This window comes from Myotis davidii, unplaced genomic scaffold (assembly GCF_000327345.1).
Source record: "Myotis davidii unplaced genomic scaffold, ASM32734v1 scaffold315, whole genome shotgun sequence".
NCBI lineage: Eukaryota > Metazoa > Chordata > Mammalia > Chiroptera > Vespertilionidae > Myotis > Myotis davidii.
Window position 1 is genome coordinate 184113 of NW_006286234.1, and position 18861 is coordinate 202973.

At 40.0% G+C, this 18861-nt stretch overlaps 2 protein-coding genes across 4 annotated transcripts in view; one reads left to right on the top strand and one right to left on the bottom strand.

Moving 5' to 3' along the window:
* Window positions 1-18861, top strand: part of CENPP (centromere protein P) — a 60354-nt gene that overhangs the window by 23862 nt on the left and 17631 nt on the right. For 2 of the 3 annotated variants that reach the window (XM_015559827.1, XM_015559825.1), the window contains exon 4: window positions 982-1078. In XM_015559827.1, the coding sequence (XP_015415313.1) occupies window positions 982-1078 (97 nt within the window). Of the gene's footprint in view, window positions 1-981; window positions 1079-9360; window positions 9439-18861 lie in introns of those variants that run through there. The other variant, XM_015559826.1, reaches the window with a different exon arrangement.
* OGN (osteoglycin) overlaps window positions 6934-18861 on the bottom strand; it is a 20763-nt gene continuing 8835 nt past the window's right edge. The window contains exons 3-6 of the mRNA XM_006757402.2: window positions 13957-14115; window positions 11481-11683; window positions 8197-8292; window positions 6934-7451 (exon numbers count right to left, since the gene is read on the bottom strand). Of these exons, the coding sequence (XP_006757465.1) occupies window positions 7281-7451; window positions 8197-8292; window positions 11481-11683; window positions 13957-14115 (629 nt within the window). The 3' untranslated portion in view covers window positions 6934-7280. The remainder of the gene's footprint in view (window positions 7452-8196; window positions 8293-11480; window positions 11684-13956; window positions 14116-18861) is intronic.

The window sequence follows — 18861 nt, forward strand, 5'->3', positions numbered from 1 at the left end:
TGGAAACAGCAAGATGAGAGAGAATCATTGATCAGCTGCCTCCTGCACGCCCCCTACTGGGGATAGAGCCTGCAACTCTGGCATGTGCCCTTGACTAGAATCAAACCCAGGACCCTTTAGTCTGCAGGCTGATGCTTTATCCACTGAGCCAAACCAGCTAGGGCAAACCCCCTCAGATTTGATAATTTGCTAAGACTCAAGAAACTCACTGAAAAATGCTATACTAAAAACTGTGATTTTATTATTAAAGGTACAACCTAGAAACAGCCAAATGGAAACAATGACTAGGCATGGTCTGGGGCAGGGGTGGGGTGGGGTTACAAGGAGAAATGTAGACTTTTGCTCCCTTTCTTTCAGAATCCATGCACATTAGCCTCCAGCTCCACTGAGCTTTGTTGTCCAGATTTTTTATTGGTGTTTCCTTACCTATTGATAATTGATTAAATGATTGCCCACGTGATTGAGCTCCTCCCACCCTCTCTCCTTGCTAGAGGTCTGGTTGGCCCAAAGTTTCAATCTCTTTGATCGAGTGGTTGGTGATTCTGGTGACCAGTCCCTATCTGGAGGCTATCTAGGGGTCACCTTGAGTCATTCACATCACAAAGGCACTCCTGGCACTCGGGACTTTTAAGTGTTTTTGAAGCTCTGTGCCAGCAACCAGGGACAAAACAAGATATATTCTTTATTCTACCACAGTTACCAAGTAAAATTCCAAGGAGAATGTGGCATCTGAGTGGTGCCTTGAAAGATGGGTAGGATTTAAACATTTGCAGATGGGGAAAAGGGCATTCCAGGCTGAAAAAGTTGCATTAGCAACCACACAGGCACACACTCAAAAGTGCAGAGTTCAGTATGTAGAAATATATCTAATATTTTCTTTAGCTTTAGTGAAGGATCTATAAAAAACGAATATTGAATAAAGCCAGGTTGGACCTCTCATTTAATAATATTTATTAATTATAAACTTTTTTATTTCTACAGAGCAGAAGAAAGAAGAGATCTGTTTATGTTTTTCCGAAGCCTGCACTTTTTTGTGGAATGGTGTGAATATCGGAAGCGCACATTTAAACATTTCAAGGTAGTGTCTAAAGTCTTCAAATTTAAACATATGATGAAAAAGTGAAACTCATTTTTTTAAAAAATATATTTTGTTGATTTTTTACAGAGAGGAAGGGAGAGAGATAGAGAGTTAAAAACATCGATGAGAGAGAAACATCGATCAGCTGCCTCCTGCACATCTACTGGGGATGTGCCCGCAACCGAGGCACATGCCCTTGAACGGAATCGAACCTGGGACCCTTCAGTCCGCAAGCCGATGCTCCATCCACTGAGCCAAACCGGTTTTGGCATGATACACATTTTAATTTGGAGATTTAACATAACATTCTTTCCTTAAAGTTTTTAAACAAGAAAAATTTAATTGGCTTCTGGAATTTGCAATTATTTGGAATAAATGAAGGAGGAATGCTTTTGTACAAATCAGTGAATCTTTATGATGGAATATCTTGAAAGAAGTGTAGTTATATTTTTATATGTTTTATAATACACATTTTAAAAAATTAATTTATCAAGCGTACTTGAAGTGAAATGACAGAGGCTAATAAAGAGCCCCAACTGGTATGGCTCTGTTGGTTGGGCATCACATCCCGTGTACCAAAAGCTTGCCTGTTCGATTTCTGGTGAGGGCACATGCCTGCCTGGTCAGGAGGCAGCTGATGAATGTTTCTCTCTCTCCCCTCTCCCTTCTGTCTCTAAGAGTCAATTTAAAAAGTCTTTTTAAAAAAGAATAAAATTGTAGCATGCTTATCACATAGCAGTATGATCTTCCTGAGTTAGCCTTTGTATTTTAAGCTTCTTAATTATCAATATTTCAAGTTTAAATACTAAACCCTGATTCTTATAAAGTATTGATTCTTAAGTCTGATCCCGATATATTAAAAAACTCCTTTTTATTCCTTTTGTTTGTTTTCTGGCATAACTAGAATTATGTTTGGCTGCATTGTAATCCTCCAGGTTCTACATAGTTGGATAGTATCAAATTATTAACAGCAGTGATCCACACAAAAACCAGCTCTGAAAGAGTCAGCATAAGTAGCCTGTCAAGGTTCAGGTTTCAAGAGCCATTAACTCTCCTTTGTTTTGTTTTCTATTATTATTATTACTAGAGGTCCAGTGCACAAAAGTTTGTGCACTGGAGGGCTGTCCCCTCAGCCCGGCCTGCTCCCTCTCACAGTTTGGGAGCCCTCAGGGGATGTCCTACTGATGGCGTAGGCCTGCTCCCTGCGGAGAGCTGACTTGGAGAGCGGGCCTAAGCTGCAGTCTGGTCTCTCTCTGTGGGAGGCGACTGGACTGATCATAGGAAGGTGCCACCCCCATCACCCCGCTGCTGCTGCCACTGCCAGCGGCCACTGCGACTGACCGCCGGCCAACTGACTGCTGGCTGTCGGCCCTCCATTCTTAGTTCTGGCCCTGTCCCCTGCCCAGTGGTGGGTGGGGGGTGATCTGGGGCCAGGTTGGCTGTGGGAGGGGCTGTGGGAGGTTGAGACACAGCAGGTCGCACCCCGTCCAGCCTCTGTGGAGGCCTGGCGCCGGGCCTGGGCCTGCGCCGCTGCCTCTGTAGCTGCCTCCGCAGAAGAGGCAGCACTGGGACCGGACCGCGCAGCCCCCTCTCCCTCTGCCCCTGTGAAAGGGGCTGTGGTGCTGGACCGACCCGTGTGAGGCCTCTCCCGCGACGCCAGCCAAGGCGCAGCTGTTGTGCTTTGTCCGGATGGACGTCTGGAAGTTGTCCTGTCTAGTCAGCGCATTACCCTTTATTAGTATAGATTATTTGCATTCAGTTTGGTTGAACTAATAAAATCTGTCAGGCATAGGGTTTTCTTTAGAATGAAACATGCTAATATCTGTATCTGTACTGTGGTCCCTTGAGGAGTTCTCTCGATTATCTCGTTTACTTTCGGGTGCTCTTGGCACCAGAACAATTAAATAGTTCTTCTTCACAAATGATTGAGGAATATGCCGCCAGTTATAGTTATGAATCACCTAATGTGGTTGGTTGTTTATACATTTGGATGGGTTGTGGGGAATGTGAGCACTAGTCCCATTTCCAAAGCCAGTTCACCTCCAGATGCTTTCCATGCAGGTGTGAAGTATAATTGTGTGGTTTTCCTGTAGGCAGAGCACTTCTATGGTGATAAGTTTACTAGAATGGAAAGAAACAGTCACATTGTTGTACAATCATGTCAATATCTAGCTCCAGAAGTTTTTCATTGTTCCAAACTGAAACTCTGTCCCCATTAAATGGTAACTTGCCATTTCCTTCTCCCGCAGCTTCCCGGAACTAGCATTCTAGCTTCTGTTTCTATGAATTTGACCACTCTGGTTACCTCATTGAAGCAGAATCCTAAAATTAGCCCTTTGCCTGGCTTATTTCACATAACATAATGTCCTCAAGGCTCATTTGTGTGGTTGCATGTGTCATGATTTCCTTCCTTTTTAAGGTTGAATAGTATTCCATTTTATGTGCTTTATCACATTTTGTTGATCCATCCATCTGTTGATGGACAGCTGGGTGTTTCTGTCTTTTGGTTATTACGAAAATGTTTCTATGAAGCATGGTGTACAATAATCATTATATCTGTTCGAATCCCTGCTTTCAGTTCTCTTAAGTATAACCTGCGAGTGGAATTCCTGGATTATATGGCAAGTCTATCTTTAATACTGTTTAAGAACTCATGTTTGTTTCCATAGTAGCTATACCATTTTACATTTCCAGCATCAGTGTACAAGGCTTCCAGTTCCTTCATATCCAGTTGTTAATTTGGGGTGGGTTTTTTTTTTTTTTGTCATAGCCAGCCTAATGGGTGTGAAGTGGTATTCTCATTGTCTGTGTGTGTGGTTTTTAAAAATATTTTTATTGATTTCAGAGAGGAAGGGAGAGGGAAAGATAGAAACATCAATGATGAGAGAGAATCATTGATTGGCTGCCTCCTGCACGCCCCTTACTGGGGATCAAGCCTGCAACCCGAGCATGTGCCCTAGACTGGAATCGAACTCGGGACCTGCAGTTCACAGGCTGATGCTCTATCCACTGAGCAAATCAGCTAGGGCCTCATTGTGGTTTTGATTTGCATTTTCTCAGTAACCAGCAATGTTGAGCATCTCTTCATGTGCTTATGGTCCATTTGTATGTCTTCTTTGGAGAAATATCTATGCAAGGCTTTTCCGCACTGAATCAGATTGTTGGAGTTTTTATTGTTGCGTTGTAGTTCTTTATATATTCTAGATATTGATCCCTTATCTGATACATAATTGGTAAATATTTTCTCCCATCCCCTGGATTGTCTTTTCATTCTCTTGAGAATGTCTTTTGATGCATGAAAGTTTTTAATTCTGAAGAAGCCAAATTATCTATTTTTAATGCCATATCCAAAATATTATTGTCAAATTTAATGTCATAAAGATTTTTCTCTAATAGTTTTATAGTCGCGCTGACTGGTTTGGCTCAGTGGGTAGAACGCCGGCCTGTGGACTGAAAGGTCCCAGGTTCGATCCCAGTCAAGGGCATGTACCTTGGTTGTGGGCACATCCCCAGTGGAGGATGTGCAGGAGGCAGCTGATCGATGTTTCTAACTCTCTATCCCTCTCCCTTCCTCTCTGTAAAAAATCAATAAAATATATTTTTTAAAAAAGAGTTTTATAGTTTAGCCCTTAAGTTTAGGTGTTTAGTTTGTAAGCTAAGGACCCAACCTCATTCTTTTGCATGTGCTTATTCAGTTTTCCAGCATTGTTTGTGGAAGAGACTGTCCTTTTCCTATTGAGTGGTCTTGGCACCTTTGTTGAAAATCATTTGAATATATATATATATGTATATATGCGCAAAGGTTTGTTTCTGGGCTCTCTATAATATTCCATTGGTCGCTATGTCTGTCCTTACACCAATACCACATTTTTGATTAGTGTATCTCTGTAGTTGCATCTGAAAGGAGCATGTGTGAATCCTCCAGTTTTGTTCTTTCAAGTTTGCCACCCAGGGCCATTTTCCCACTTTTGACCCCATCAGTTAGCTCTCATCAAGTTTATTTTTCCAGATAAACTTACAATTTATTTCCTTTAATTTAATCAGGATTATAATAACATAAAGATTCTATTTTTTTTTCAAATACAACAGAGCCCTTCTGTTTAAATGGGTTTTATTTTGCACTGTTTATTTTATCTTCAATTAAATGTACTCACTATCATGCTAGGACTTTGAAAGTATAAAGGGAATATTTATGTGCTCAGTGAGTTTCAGTCATTGAGAAATGAGGCATGCACACAAAATAATGAGAAAGCAGTATAATAGTCATGATTATCAGTTACTGAAATAAAATACATGAATGAGTTAATAAGTGTTATGAGGTAATTATTATGGCCTTAAGAGAACACAGATTGTTTAATGAAAAAGTTTCATTTTGGGGTCAACCTTGATAAATTGGGGAAAAAATGAAAAACAGGAGGTCATTCTAGGTAGGGAAAAATGGAAACAAATGGAGGCAAATGCTTAAAAATAGGAATAAGTATTTGTTCTGGGAATAATATACAGAGACCAGCTTGATTCTAGTGTACAGTTTATATTGGAAACAATGTCAGTAATTTTATTGTTGTTGTTAAGCCTCACCTAGGGATATTTTCCCATTGATTTTTAGAGAGTGGAAGGGAGGAGGAGGAGAGAGAGAAACATGGACATTGATTGCTTGCCTCCTGCACAGGGCCCGGGGATTGAGCCTGCAACCAAGGCACATGCCCTTGCCAGAATCCTTCAGTCCGCAGCCAGTGTTCTGTCCACTGAGCCAAACTGGGTTGGGCCAATGTTGATAATTTTTTTTTTGCGGTAATTTTTATATACACCGTTCAGTCATGTTTCTGAAGCACTGATAATTTTGTATGTAACTCCAAAATAATGTGGAGATAAAGACTTTTGAATGGGGTTTGGACAAATGTAAAGTTACGTTAGAAACTAATCTGACAGCATTGTATCATCATAAGTCTTCACTATTAGATTGAAGATAAATTCTCACCATTAAATGTATTAGTTGCTTATGGATCTATAGAAAATGTTCCTCAGAAGCTTTCTTGTGAATATAAGGTCTTTTTGGGTGAACGGGGATGTGTATAGGTGGATGGGAGGGTGGTATGTAATAACACCATGGAATTCATTTGGTTTTTATGTCTTACATTCGGACAAATTTATTGATAAGATTCCCCATTCCTGTAATGTAAAAAGAAAATGTTTTGCAGTATTTATCATATTTGTAAGCCTTTACAATAGAGAACTTTGTAGCTATTTTCTGAGAAATGGGATGGACTTTTTTTTTTTCTCAAGCATACTGGTTTTTATCTGCTTGGCTTCTTAAAATATTTTATACTACATTTAGAATGTTAATGTGGAAGAAAGAGAATTCTATACTGTTTTACTGAAACCTTTAACTGTGTGACTACAAAGCAGAATAACATTGAACATTACTATATTAGCCCTTTATCAGAGTAAAATTATACTTTATTTGGAAAGTTTTACCTATGAGACTATACCAGGGCTGGGCAAACTTTTTGACTCGAGGGCCACAATGGGTTCTTAAACTGGACCGGAGGGCCGGAACAAAAGCATGGATGGAGTGTTTGTGTGAACTAATATAAATTCAAAGTAAACATCATTACATAAAATCCCGCCCGCGGGCCGTAGTTTGCCCACGGCTGGACTATACCCTATTTCTCAGGCTAAGTAAAAAGATAATAGCTGCCTTAATAGAACGAAAGAGTTTCTCCTTCATAATGAATAATATCTGAATTATAAAAGAAAAATGGGAGATCACTGGAAATATTTAGCTTTTCAGAGTTTTTGGAATGTCAGCCTTAACTACTTTTAGGGATCCAGTAAAGGCCAGAAAAGACAAACAGTTGAAAGTTTCTTGGACTTATCCTTTTACTTCATTAGTAATAGAAATAATGCTTCTTAATTTTGGGTATTTGCATAAAAGCATACCTTTTAAATGGCGCTCTACTATAGACTACAAAGATTTTCTAGTACTGTTTAAATATTTTCTCATTACCTTGTTTTAAACTTAGAGATTCAGACGTACTTCTTACTTATATGTAAGCTTTTGAACATACTTGCTTAAAACATAAAATTCCTTCATAGTGGGATACAAAGTTAATATTAAACAGGTATTTATGCTCCTTTAGACATTGTTGAGATAGATTATAATTATGTGTGTGCTTTAGTTTATATGCTGCACTAATAGTGGTTAAAAGTATGAGCCTACAGGTAATCTTTTTAAGCAGATAAAACTGTTGGGATGCTTTCCCAGGGCAATGGGATTTCCCTCCAAGCGTATCTCTTCAATGCGGTTCCGAATATAACGGGTGTCATTAGCCTTGCAGAATGTATCATCTGTAATTGAAGTTATGTTGTTAAACTGGAAAACAAAAGGGAAAAGGTATTCAGATAGCTGAAATCAATCTTTTGTATGCCATGCAATGGGATCTCAGAATATTTTATCTAAAAAGTGATTTTTAAACTACTGTATTGTACATACTGTGTATCCATCATCATGGTAATTAAACCCTCTCTGTGCAAGGTCAGCCTTTACTTTTAAATCTACAGCATGACTTTGGAAGAACAGACAACTTGCTATTATACTCGCTGGAAAAATGTATCCTATTCTAGAGTGTCAGTGCAAAATGCATACTATGTCCTTAAGTAACCTTTAAATAAGTAAAAAGAACAAATAGGAATTCTTATAATGCTGAAAGATCAATTTTAGTTTATTTTTATACCCTCTTCACTTTTCTTTACCATAAGTTGATGTTGAACAGTAAAGTCAGTTGGAAAGGCTTCAAAAGCAAAGATTTATTGCTATTTAGAGAAAGAAACTTAAGCCCGAGTTTTTAGTGTCCCCCAACTTCAAATCCACGTGCCAGGTTAACTAGGAGACACTGCACAGCTCGGGACTAACACCCTCTGAGAGCAGGCCTCAGACCTCGTGTTGCTGGTCCTTTCAAGTGCTCTGGACAGAGCCCTGTTTGGTGGGCAGAGAGTGCATTGGCTCATAGTGATACTTTTGATAAAATTTACCTGTGAATGTGCGTTTTATAATGAGTCATAAGACTGATCGTTAGTAATTTAAATTAAAGTCAGGTATTTGAAAGGAGCAGTCCTACCTGAAGATGAATTACACGTAGGCTTTCTGGTAAATTAAGAGGCACAGATTCCAGCGCGTTGTGGTCCAAATAGAGGAAGGACAGGTTATTCAGTTTCTGCAAGGAAAGGCACTTTTACTTCAGTGAGGTCAGTGCATTTCTTCATAGGGTTCCAGTGCTACACACTCATGTATGTCCACATAGATATACAAATTGGTACTGACAGAGACATGTCTGTACTATTTATCATTGCTATTAGAGTGTTTTGGCTTTGGGGGTATTTTTGGCCTCACAAATGGTGTACTTTGTCTCTTACGAAGGGCAGTAGACCCCTGCTGGAGACCCAGCAGTGCCCGGCTCAGCCCTCACACCAGTGTCTGGGGCCCTTTGACTTTATCTTAGGAGCAGCCAATAGGACAGTCCCTATACAGGATTACAGGTGGATCCTGGTGCTCTCATAACTTGTCTTCAACCTCCAGAACTTCCCATTTTAGGTCCAATTTATGGCAAAATGAATATTCCTAAGAGGTGTATATGCTTGTTAGTAAGATGTTTCCCAAAGCTATTTATTAAATACTTTTTTAGTAAAAATCCCCCCCAAGGGTTTGATATCATGACCAGTAACCCAGTTATCTATACTAATAATAGAGGAATATGCAAATTGTCCAGGACATGGTCACAGTAAGAGCATCAACCGAACAGCAAGGATGCGTGGGGCGACAAGGCTGGCAGGGGGGTTAGTGAAGGATGACCAAATGACTGAACAGCAGGCTTCTAGGGCAGCAGAGGGGGGCCATTGGGAGCAACCAGGCTGGCATGGGGGCGGGGGTGCAGTTAGGGGCGATCAGGCCAGCAGGCAAATGAGCAGTTAGGAGCCAGCAGTCCCAGATTGTGAGAGGAATGTCCAATTGCCGGTTTAGGCCCGATCCCTGGGATTGCCCTAAACTGGCAGTTGGACATCCCCCAAGGGGTCCCGGATTGGAGAGGGTGCAGGCTGGGTTCAGGGGACCCCCTGTGCACGAATTTAAAGCTCTGGGCCTCTAGTTGAGTATAATTTTATAATGATTTCAAGATGTAGTTTCTCCTGACATTAATCTTTTACCTTATCTCTGATGTACATCCTGTAGCAGAATTTGCAAATTTTAATTTTTTAGAACTAATTTGCTGTTATTGATTCTTCCTTAGCGTTTCATCATTCACCATCTGGACCCCAAGTTCCTGTCTTCCCCAGGGGCCCTCTTCACTTGAGGTAGAGCAGGGGTGGGTACCTCCAGCCCGAGGGCCCTATAAGGCTTGAAAATCATTTGGTCTGGCCCTGCCAAGGCATTAGGGATGAGTTAATTAAATGTTTGACCAAGTATAGCAGGATAATGTTTAAGTTAATAAGTTTGTGTGGCCTGCAAATGATATTATAAATATCCACATGGCCCTTGGCAGAAAGAAGGTTCCCCACCCCTGGGTTAGAGTAACCGGATTTACCAGTGGCTTTTGCAGCCTAGGGTGTTAAGCCAAACTGCAAGGTAGCTGAGTTTATCATTTCCATGTCAACTTGTCATGAATCCCTATTGTAATGCATGTGTAAAATGCAAAATATTCAAACATTCCTTTTTGAAATGTTGATCAGTTCCTGTAGGTCTTTAAAATGCCAGTTATTCAAAGGCTTACTGGATAGAATTATTTATCTTCAACTTACAGGGGTTTTGTTTTTATTCTTTCAAACATTTTTATTGATTTCAGACAGTAAGGGAGAGGGAAGAGAGAGAGAGAAACATCAATGATTAAAGGGAATCATTGTTTGGCTGCCTCCAGCATGCCCCCTACTGGCGATCGAGCCCACAACCCAGGCATGTGCCCTTAACTGGAATTGAACCCAAGACCCTTCAGTCCGCAGGCCAATGCTCTATCCACGGACCCAAACCAGCTAAGGTGGTTTTTGTTTGTTTTTAAAAGTCCCCTAAATCCATTAAATTCTGTGAAACTTTGATTTATCTCTAGTATACCCCTTAAAGTAGAAAGAGGGTCCCTTAATTGTAGGCAGAAATAGGAGAAAAGTGGAATATTTTTACATTTTCTGACACATATGTTTGTGGATAGATTGTACATTGTGTGATTATCATTAATTTATGATAATGAATATTTGATAGTTTTAGGTGCTTATCATTACAAGCTACAAACCTTCTTTTTGAATGAGGTTTTCTCTTGTCAACAATAGCATGATCCTTTATCTGGGGTTCCTTCCTGGGCTGAGATGATTACTTCTCCATAGACTATGCATTTCAAGACAACCTGGCTATCAAAGTTACACACCTTCCCCTTTTCCTGTACATACATTTCCTTGAAATACTAAATTAAGAAAAGTAATTTTTACTACATAGATAATTTTGTTTTTGGTGCCATCATGGGATTCAAAAGGAAGGCTATAAAATTATATGGTCTAATATGTTGAAGTATTAAAATTAAAATTCACTTCTATAACTTTATTTTTTCTGGCATTAGTAAATTACTCATATTGTAAGGAAAAAGGCAGGAAAACTCCCTTTTGGAGGTCTTGGTTCCATGCGGCTATGAACCATACTAATAAAGGGTAATATGCTAATTAGACTAGACATTTTGTGGATGACCTTTTGGACGTCCTTCCTGACAAAACCAGGCCCGGGGTGAAGCCGCCCGTGGTCCTGGCCGCCTGCGGCTGGCCCGGGCAAAGCCGGCCCAGGTCCCAGGTGCTTATGACCAGCCAGAGGCAGGGATGCCCGGGTCCCGGGTGCCTGCGCCTGGCCAGAGGAGGGAAGCCTGGGTCCTGGGAGCAGGGGCTGAGGCAGAGGCGGTTAGGAGTGATCAGGCCAGCAGGGGAGCAGTTAGGGGCAATGAGGCAGGCAGGCAGAGGTGTTAGGGGCGATGAGGCAGGCAGGCAGGTGAGCTGTTAGGAGCCAGCGGTCCTGGATTGTGAGAGGGATTGCGAGAGGGCACAGGCCGGGCTAAGAGACCCCATTCCCCCATTCATGAATGTCGTGCACCCGGCCTCTAGTGTCTGTTTAAATAAGTATTTGCTTTGTAAGCAAGTGAAAAACATGAGACACAAAGTAGTCCATGAAATAAGATAAAGATTATATAATTTTGTGAAGTACAGGCATAAATGAGCCTAATGGTGTGGCTATTTGTTAGGTAAATAATGTCTTCATTTATTAAATTAAAATTATCTTAAAACATAAAACCAAATTCTAGACCAGAACTTCTCTTTCTTTTATCATATCATCCCTGGCTGTATAAAACTGGTACTGTATTCAGTCATACTATAAAATACTTACTTTGAATGTATTTGCTTTGATTCCTCTACTCTTGATTTTGTTGTATTTTGCATTAAATAAAGTAAGCTTGGGAGGAAGAACTGGAAGTTTCAATAGTTGATTTTCAGCTAGTGTCAGTTCTTCTAACAGAGAGAGTTTTGAAAAAGTAGTGTCTTCTATATCTTCAATCAAATTTCCCGTAAAATCGAGTCTTCTTAAATTAGCTTGAAGGGAAAATATACAAAAATAAGAAGTTAAGTTTTCATTTGTGTGGACTGAAGAAAAGTATTTAACAGGTCATTCAGCCATATTTTGTTTTTAGTGTCTAGTAGAGTATCTACTGTTAGTAGCTCAAGAAGTTTTGATGAATTAATGCTGAGCATCTATTCTGTGCTTTCACTGATGGCCTTTCTAACTGGAGTCTAGAATGACAGGTTCAGAAGAGAATTTAGTAGAGTCCTTTGTATTCTGAATTTTCAGGATGCTCAGGCAGTTTGAAAGAAATTCTTGTTGCAAATCATGGAAAATAAGCATTACACTTGATTGAATAGAATCGCAAACTTTTTTGCTGGCATGTTGCATTGTCATTGTGGGCATGTTATCTGAATTGTTCTATGCCTTATTGGTTGACAATAGACAAAAATGCTTCTCATTATATGGGACAGTCATGTGTATAAAATTACCACAAACACTGAATTAGTAAATATGGAACATTATGGCTCCCAGGGGAAATGCAGGGCTAGGTTCCTTCAACCCTCTGATCACACATTTTCATCAGCAATCAATACATAATTTTATGTGTGTTTCTTTTTATAGACTTTTTTTTTTTTAACTGATTTCAGAGAAGAAGGAAGAGGGAGAGAGAGATAGAAACGTCAGTGATGACAGAGAATCATTGATCGGCTGCCTCCTACACGCCCCCTACTAGGGATCGAGCCTGTAACCTGGGCATGTGCCCTTGACTGGATTCATACCCATGAGAGAGATATAGAAACATGAATCTGCAGGTCAGCGTTCTATCCACTGAGCCAAACCAGGTAGGGCTATAGCCTTTAGTATATACTGTTGATACATTAACATTGAACTCAATAGCCATCAGCACTGGAGCTCACACTTGAATGAAGGTTACTAACACATGTATTTTCTTCACAAGGCGTATCACAGCCAGCCTTCTTGCATTGAGGAACACTAGACAGCACTTTAGCACCACACTTAGGGGCCATTTTAAACAGCAAACATCACAAAAATGTGAAAAATGTGGCACTAAGACTGAACAGGACTGGTTTACAGTGTGAAAGCAGAAACGAAAAGTCAGAACATCACCTTCGACCTCTACTGGCTAACTCCGTTGTTTTTGCCACTGTGTATATGTCTGCAAATGACTGTGAAAGTGCTTCAAATATTGATTTTGGGATTACAACTAAATTTTAGCAAGTCAGTGAGTTTGAAAACGTGGAATCCACAAATAACGAGGAACAACTATACTTCAGCCAGTGGGAGTCACCAGAACGGCATGAATCCAGTTACTGTTAATCTTGTACATGTGTAGTGGGGCGGGGCCAGTGTACATTTTTCGGTGTGATTTTCCTCAGAAGCATTTGACAACATAGGAATCTAGGAAATTTATGAGGGATTAGTGACGCAGGACTGGGACTAGGCTCTGCAGAAGACAGAGGATTGGTTTGCTAGGATGCCAGAAGCCAAGATTGCGAATGACTCAAGAAGGACACCAGCTCTACTAGAATTATCTGAGGAGTTTGGTTGTGTTTGATGATGCCGGGGCCTCTCCCCAGACCTCAGCCTCTGGGGACTTAGGGCCTGCCTGGTATTTTAAATATATTTTTATTGATTTCAGAGAGGAAGGGGGAGCAAGAAAGAGATGGAAACATCAGTGATGAGATAGAATCCTTGATTGGCTGCCTCCTGCACACACCCCCACTGGAGATTGTGCCCACAATGGGGCATGTGCCCTGACCAGGAACCGAACCATGATCTCCTGGTTCATAGGTCAACACTCAACCACTGAGCCACGCCGACCAGTTCCTGCCTGGTAATTTTTAAATGCTTCCCCAGATATTTTAAATTACACAGTCAGATTTAAGAACCGTGAGTTAAAGTAAGGAAAAGCAGTTTCTGTGCTTTTACAGTGAAGGTAGAAAATAAAACATTGTAATTGGAGAAGCATCCTGATTATATTGGTGCTGCTGACTAGCAAGTAGATCTTGAAGTATTGGGGTTGAGAAGACATAGTTTGCCTATATGGAAAATGGGCTGTCAACACAGACACCAAAATCACCAGTAAAGAAAGATGCCAGAGGATATCTGAATGGAAAGGAGATTCATCAACAAATCAGTGAATTTTTGTGAAATGTGGTAGATACTTAAAATACACCTATACACCTAGATGTGATAGGCCATGAGTACCTAGAATTTTGTGTTTATAGGAGTTAAATACTAGCATGATTTAATACTAATATCTTATTTCAAACTAACTTACGTATTTCTGCAAAATCTTTGGCAGTCAGCTTTTTAATTTTGTTGAATCGTGCATAAAGATAGGCTGATTCCTTTGGCAAGGGTGGTACAACTTCAATGTCAACTTCTTCACAGTATACAGAGCCACTTAAACACACACACAGCAGGCACGTGGGCATTTCTAATTGGGAAAAGTCATAAATGTATAAACAGTAAGAACATTTGGCCTCTACTGGCAAAGTTATTGCTATTATGAATGTTATTACTGATTTGAAAAGATATTTTACAGAAGTGTAGGTGATGGGAAAGATACCATGATTATGATTGCTAAAGACCTGTATTATAACTGATAATTCACCAGAATTTATTTTAGTTTTTGTAATTCAGTCTTTTTTATACTCTGCTTTTGCATTGATTCTTTAATTGCTGAATTGATCGACAGTTATATTTCCTCATTTGAATACCAGAAAAAAATTGTAAAGTAGGACTTAAGGTAAACAGGAGCTTGATTTATTCCTTGGTGTGGCACAAACACATTTTAGATTGGTGACAGCTAAGGAGTTTAGAAACTACTGGTTAGATAAGCAAACTGTTAACTTGAAAATTAGAGTCAGTGTAGACACTGTTGAGATTCCATTTCACTCTGCTGTCATCCATTGCATTTATTTGTCATGCCTTTTTTTGTCTCTTTTAACCTGGAACAGTTTTATTAGTCTTTATTTTTCACCTCTTTTTTGAAAATTTTTTAATTTAAAAAAAATATGTTTTATGGTATATATTTTGCAAAATGTCTTTTAATTAGGATTTGTCTGAGGCTCCTCATTTGGGGCAGGAATACCATGGAAATGGTGTAGGGTTCTCAGTGCCATGCATCAAGGAGCACAAGGTATCTATTCATCCCATTCCTGCCAATGCTGTCTTTGGTCACTTGCTTCATTTGGTATCTACCATGTTTCTCACTCTGTAAAGTAAATGTTTTTCACTTTGTAATTAATAAGTATTTTTCAGAGAAGTACTTTGAGATTTTAAATATCTGATTTGCCATTAAACTCTCATCCACTAGTTTTATCATCCATTGATTCTTAACCTGAATTGTTTATCAGTAGGATAGTTGCCAAATAATGATTTTCTAAATCCATCATTCTTTCTACACTTGTTCGTTGGCATTCTGGTGTAAGGTGGAGCGTTCCCTTCTTGTTTCTTTGTTTATTTATTTATTTCTGTCAGTATGAACTTACAAATTCCTTATCCTATAGGTCATAATATATTATCATAACATTTATTTTTATAATCAAACTAGAGACCCAGTGCATGAATTTGTGCACTGGGCCGGGGGTGGGGGGCAGTGCTTCAGCGGGGCCTGGGCCCTCTTGCAGTCCGGGAGGCGCTTGCCAGCCATGAGCCTGGCTCAGGGCTTCTGGCTGAGTGGCACTCCCCCTTATGGGAGTGCACTGACCATCAGGAGACAGCTCCTGCATTTAGTGTCTGCCTCCTGGTGGTCTGTGTGCATTATAGCGACTGGTCATTCCGCCGTTTGGTTGATTTGCATATTAGCCTTTTATTATATAAGATTTTCACAGATTAGCCAATGAGAACTCTTTTAAGCTTTTTTATCCTGCCACAGCTTTTCTGTGGTTAGCACATTAAGCGCCATGTCAGTCACCGGTGACTGAAACAGAAAGGAAGACAAAACAGGCTTGGCACTTAACGTGTTAAATGACATACAATAAATTGCACATATTTAACTTGTATAATGTATACGTTTTTGGCATTTTTATATATCCATAAAACCATTACCACAATTGAGATAATTAGCACACCCATTACCCCCAAAACTTTCTTATGCCCTTTGGTAATCCCTCCCTCCCAATCTTGTATCGAAAGAATCATGTGGTATATACTCTTGTCGGACTTTTTTCACTCTGCATAGTTACTGTGAGATTCATCTGTTGTTGCTTGTATCCGTAGTGCATTCTTCTTTATTACTGAGTAGTATTCCCTTGTTATAGTTATATTTTATGGACATTTCAGTTGTTTCCAGTTTTGGGGTATTTAAAGAAAGCTGCTAATAATGTTCATGTATAAGTTGTGTGGACTTAATGCATTTGTTTTCTGGGGTAAATACCTAAGAGTAGAATGGCTGGGTAGATGTATGTATACCTTTTGAAGAAAGTCCCAAACTATTTTCCAAAGTGGCTGTGCCATTTTATATTCCCATCAACACTTCATGAATGCTCCAGTTGCTCCATATCCTCACCACCATTTTGGTATGATTGGAGTTTTTCATTTTAGCCACTCAAGTAAGGTGGGTTGTGGTATCTCATGTTTGAATTTGCATTTTTCTAATGACTAATGATGCCAAGCGTCTGTTTATATTTGCCATCCATGTATTTTCTATGGTGAAGTGTCTGTTCATCCAGCTTATTATTTAAATGCAATTTTTTGGTATTATTGAAGTATAAGAGTATATTATTGAATTATAAGAGTATATATTATAGATATGCCATTTGTCAGATTTATGTTTTGCAGATATTTTCCTCCAGTCTGTGGCTTGTCATTTTATTTTATTTTTATATATATTTATTGATTTCAGAGAGGAAGGGAGAGGGAGATAGCGATAGAAACATCAATGATGAAAGAGAATCATTGATTGGCTGCCTTCTGCACACCCCTACTGGGAATGAGCCCATAACCAGGGCCTGTGCCCTTGACCGGAATCAAACTTGGGACCCTTCAGTCCACAGGCCAATGCTCTCTCCACGGAGCCAAACCACCTAGGGCTCTTTTTATTTTCTTATCAATGTCTTTTGAATAGCAAACATTTTTAAGTTTAATGAAGAACAGTTGATTCATTTGTGTTTTATTTAAGAAATCTTTGCCAACCACTACGTTTCCATTCTATGTTTTCTTTTAAAGTGTGCTCCTTGCTACACTCTTTATATATTTAAGCATAGAGTCCATTTTGAGTTAATTTTTATATATGGTATAAAGAAGGGTCAAAGTTTATTTTTTATTTTCCTATAAACATCTGCTTCTTTCAACACCATTTTTAAAGTAAATTGTCTTTTTTTTTAGTTGTATTGGCATCATTGTAAATAATCATATTGTGTAAGTCTGTTTCTAGACTGTGTTGTTTCATTGATCTGTTTGTTTATTTTTGTGCTCATATCACAGTATCTTGACTCCTATACCTTTATAATAAGTGCTGATATTAGGTTGTATAAATCCTCCAATGTAATTCTTCAGTGTTGTTATGACTATTCTAAGTTCTTTGCATTTCCACATAAATTTGACAATAAGCTTGTTAATTTTAAAAAACAGGAAAGCCTGATAGATTTTTAATTGTTATTGCATTCAATCTACAGAAAAATTTGAGAAAAATTGACATCTTAATAACTTTGAGTTTTCTGATCATTGAACACACTGTATCTATTTATAAGTTTAGGTCTTCTTAAATTTCTCTCAGTATTGTTGTCTAGATTTTAGTGTGCAGGTCCTTGTACATCTTTTGCAAATTTATACCCATGTATATTTTATATTTTGATTAATTCTTTAAAAGTTAAATGTTGCCATTATTATTTGAGTACTTCCTTATTTTCTGGCTTGGTAAGATGCCCCAGACCAATCTTGCCCTTTCCCTGGCCCAAGCCTGACATTAGCTATTTCTTCAAGGAATACTGGTTGCTTTTAATGGAGAATAGTATTTAGAAACCAAAATTTGGGTGTCGATATGCTCCTTGCTACTGGAATCTCATTGCTTCTAGGCTTTTCCATCAGAGAGAGCTAAGAAATGTATGCATGCATATTTGTCTCTCTCTCTCAATATGTAATAATACACATACATACACACATGATACATATGTCCTATCTCCATATATAAAAACCTAAGTGACCGTTACAATGGAATGACCAGTCGACCAGTTGCTATAATGCGCACTGACCACCAAGGGCAGACGCTCAAGGCAGGAGCTGCCCCTGGTGTTCAGTGCACTCCCACAGGGGGAGCGCCACTCAGCCAGAAGCTGGGCTCACAGCTGGCAAGTGCAGCTACAGCAGCAGAAGCCTCTCGTGACTTCGTGGCAGCACTACCGAGTGGTGGCAGTAGGCGTATAGACTGGGATGAGCACAGGCGGTGCAGCACCTTGCCCCGCTTCTGGCTCCTCCATGGATGCCTGCCACTTGGTGCCCTGCTACATCCCTTGCGGGGTGTCCGACTGCCGGTTTAGACCCAATCCCCTCAGGCCAGTCGGACATCTCCCAAGGGTTCCTGGATGCAAGAGGGTGCAGGCTGGGCTGAGGGACACCTTTCCCCTCTCCCCCCGACCTGCCCATAGGATGAATTTCATGAAGTGGGCCTCTAGTATACATATATATACACATATACATGCACGTATATATACACCATATACTCATCCTATCTAATAAAAGAGAAACATGGTAATTAGCCATAACTTCGCTACCCTTCCCATTGGCTAATCAGCGAGATATGCAAATTAACTGCCAACCAAGATGGCAGCCGGCAGCCAGGCAGCTGACGCTAACAGGGAGGCTTGCTTGCTCCAGTGACGGAGGAAGCCAGGTTCCCGGCCTGACGCTGCTGGCCTCTCAGCTGCTCTCTAGGAAACATTGTTACAAATATAGAAGCTAAACAAAAACCCAGAAACCTGCTTTCAGTTAGCTGGGATCTCAGAGCTGGAGTCGCAACAAAATTTCAAATACGGAAGGTAAACAAAGTCCAGAAACCTGCTTTCAGCAGCTGAGGTCTGAGCTAAAGCCAGCTCTCAGCTCCAGTGACAGCCATAGAATGTAAATAAATCCCAGAATAAGGAAAAAAGGAGAGGCTGGGAGCTTCAGTCACCCGCCAGCCTGAAAACGGCCCTAAGCCCCTCACCCAGACTGGCCAGGCACCCCCGTGGGGACCCGCATC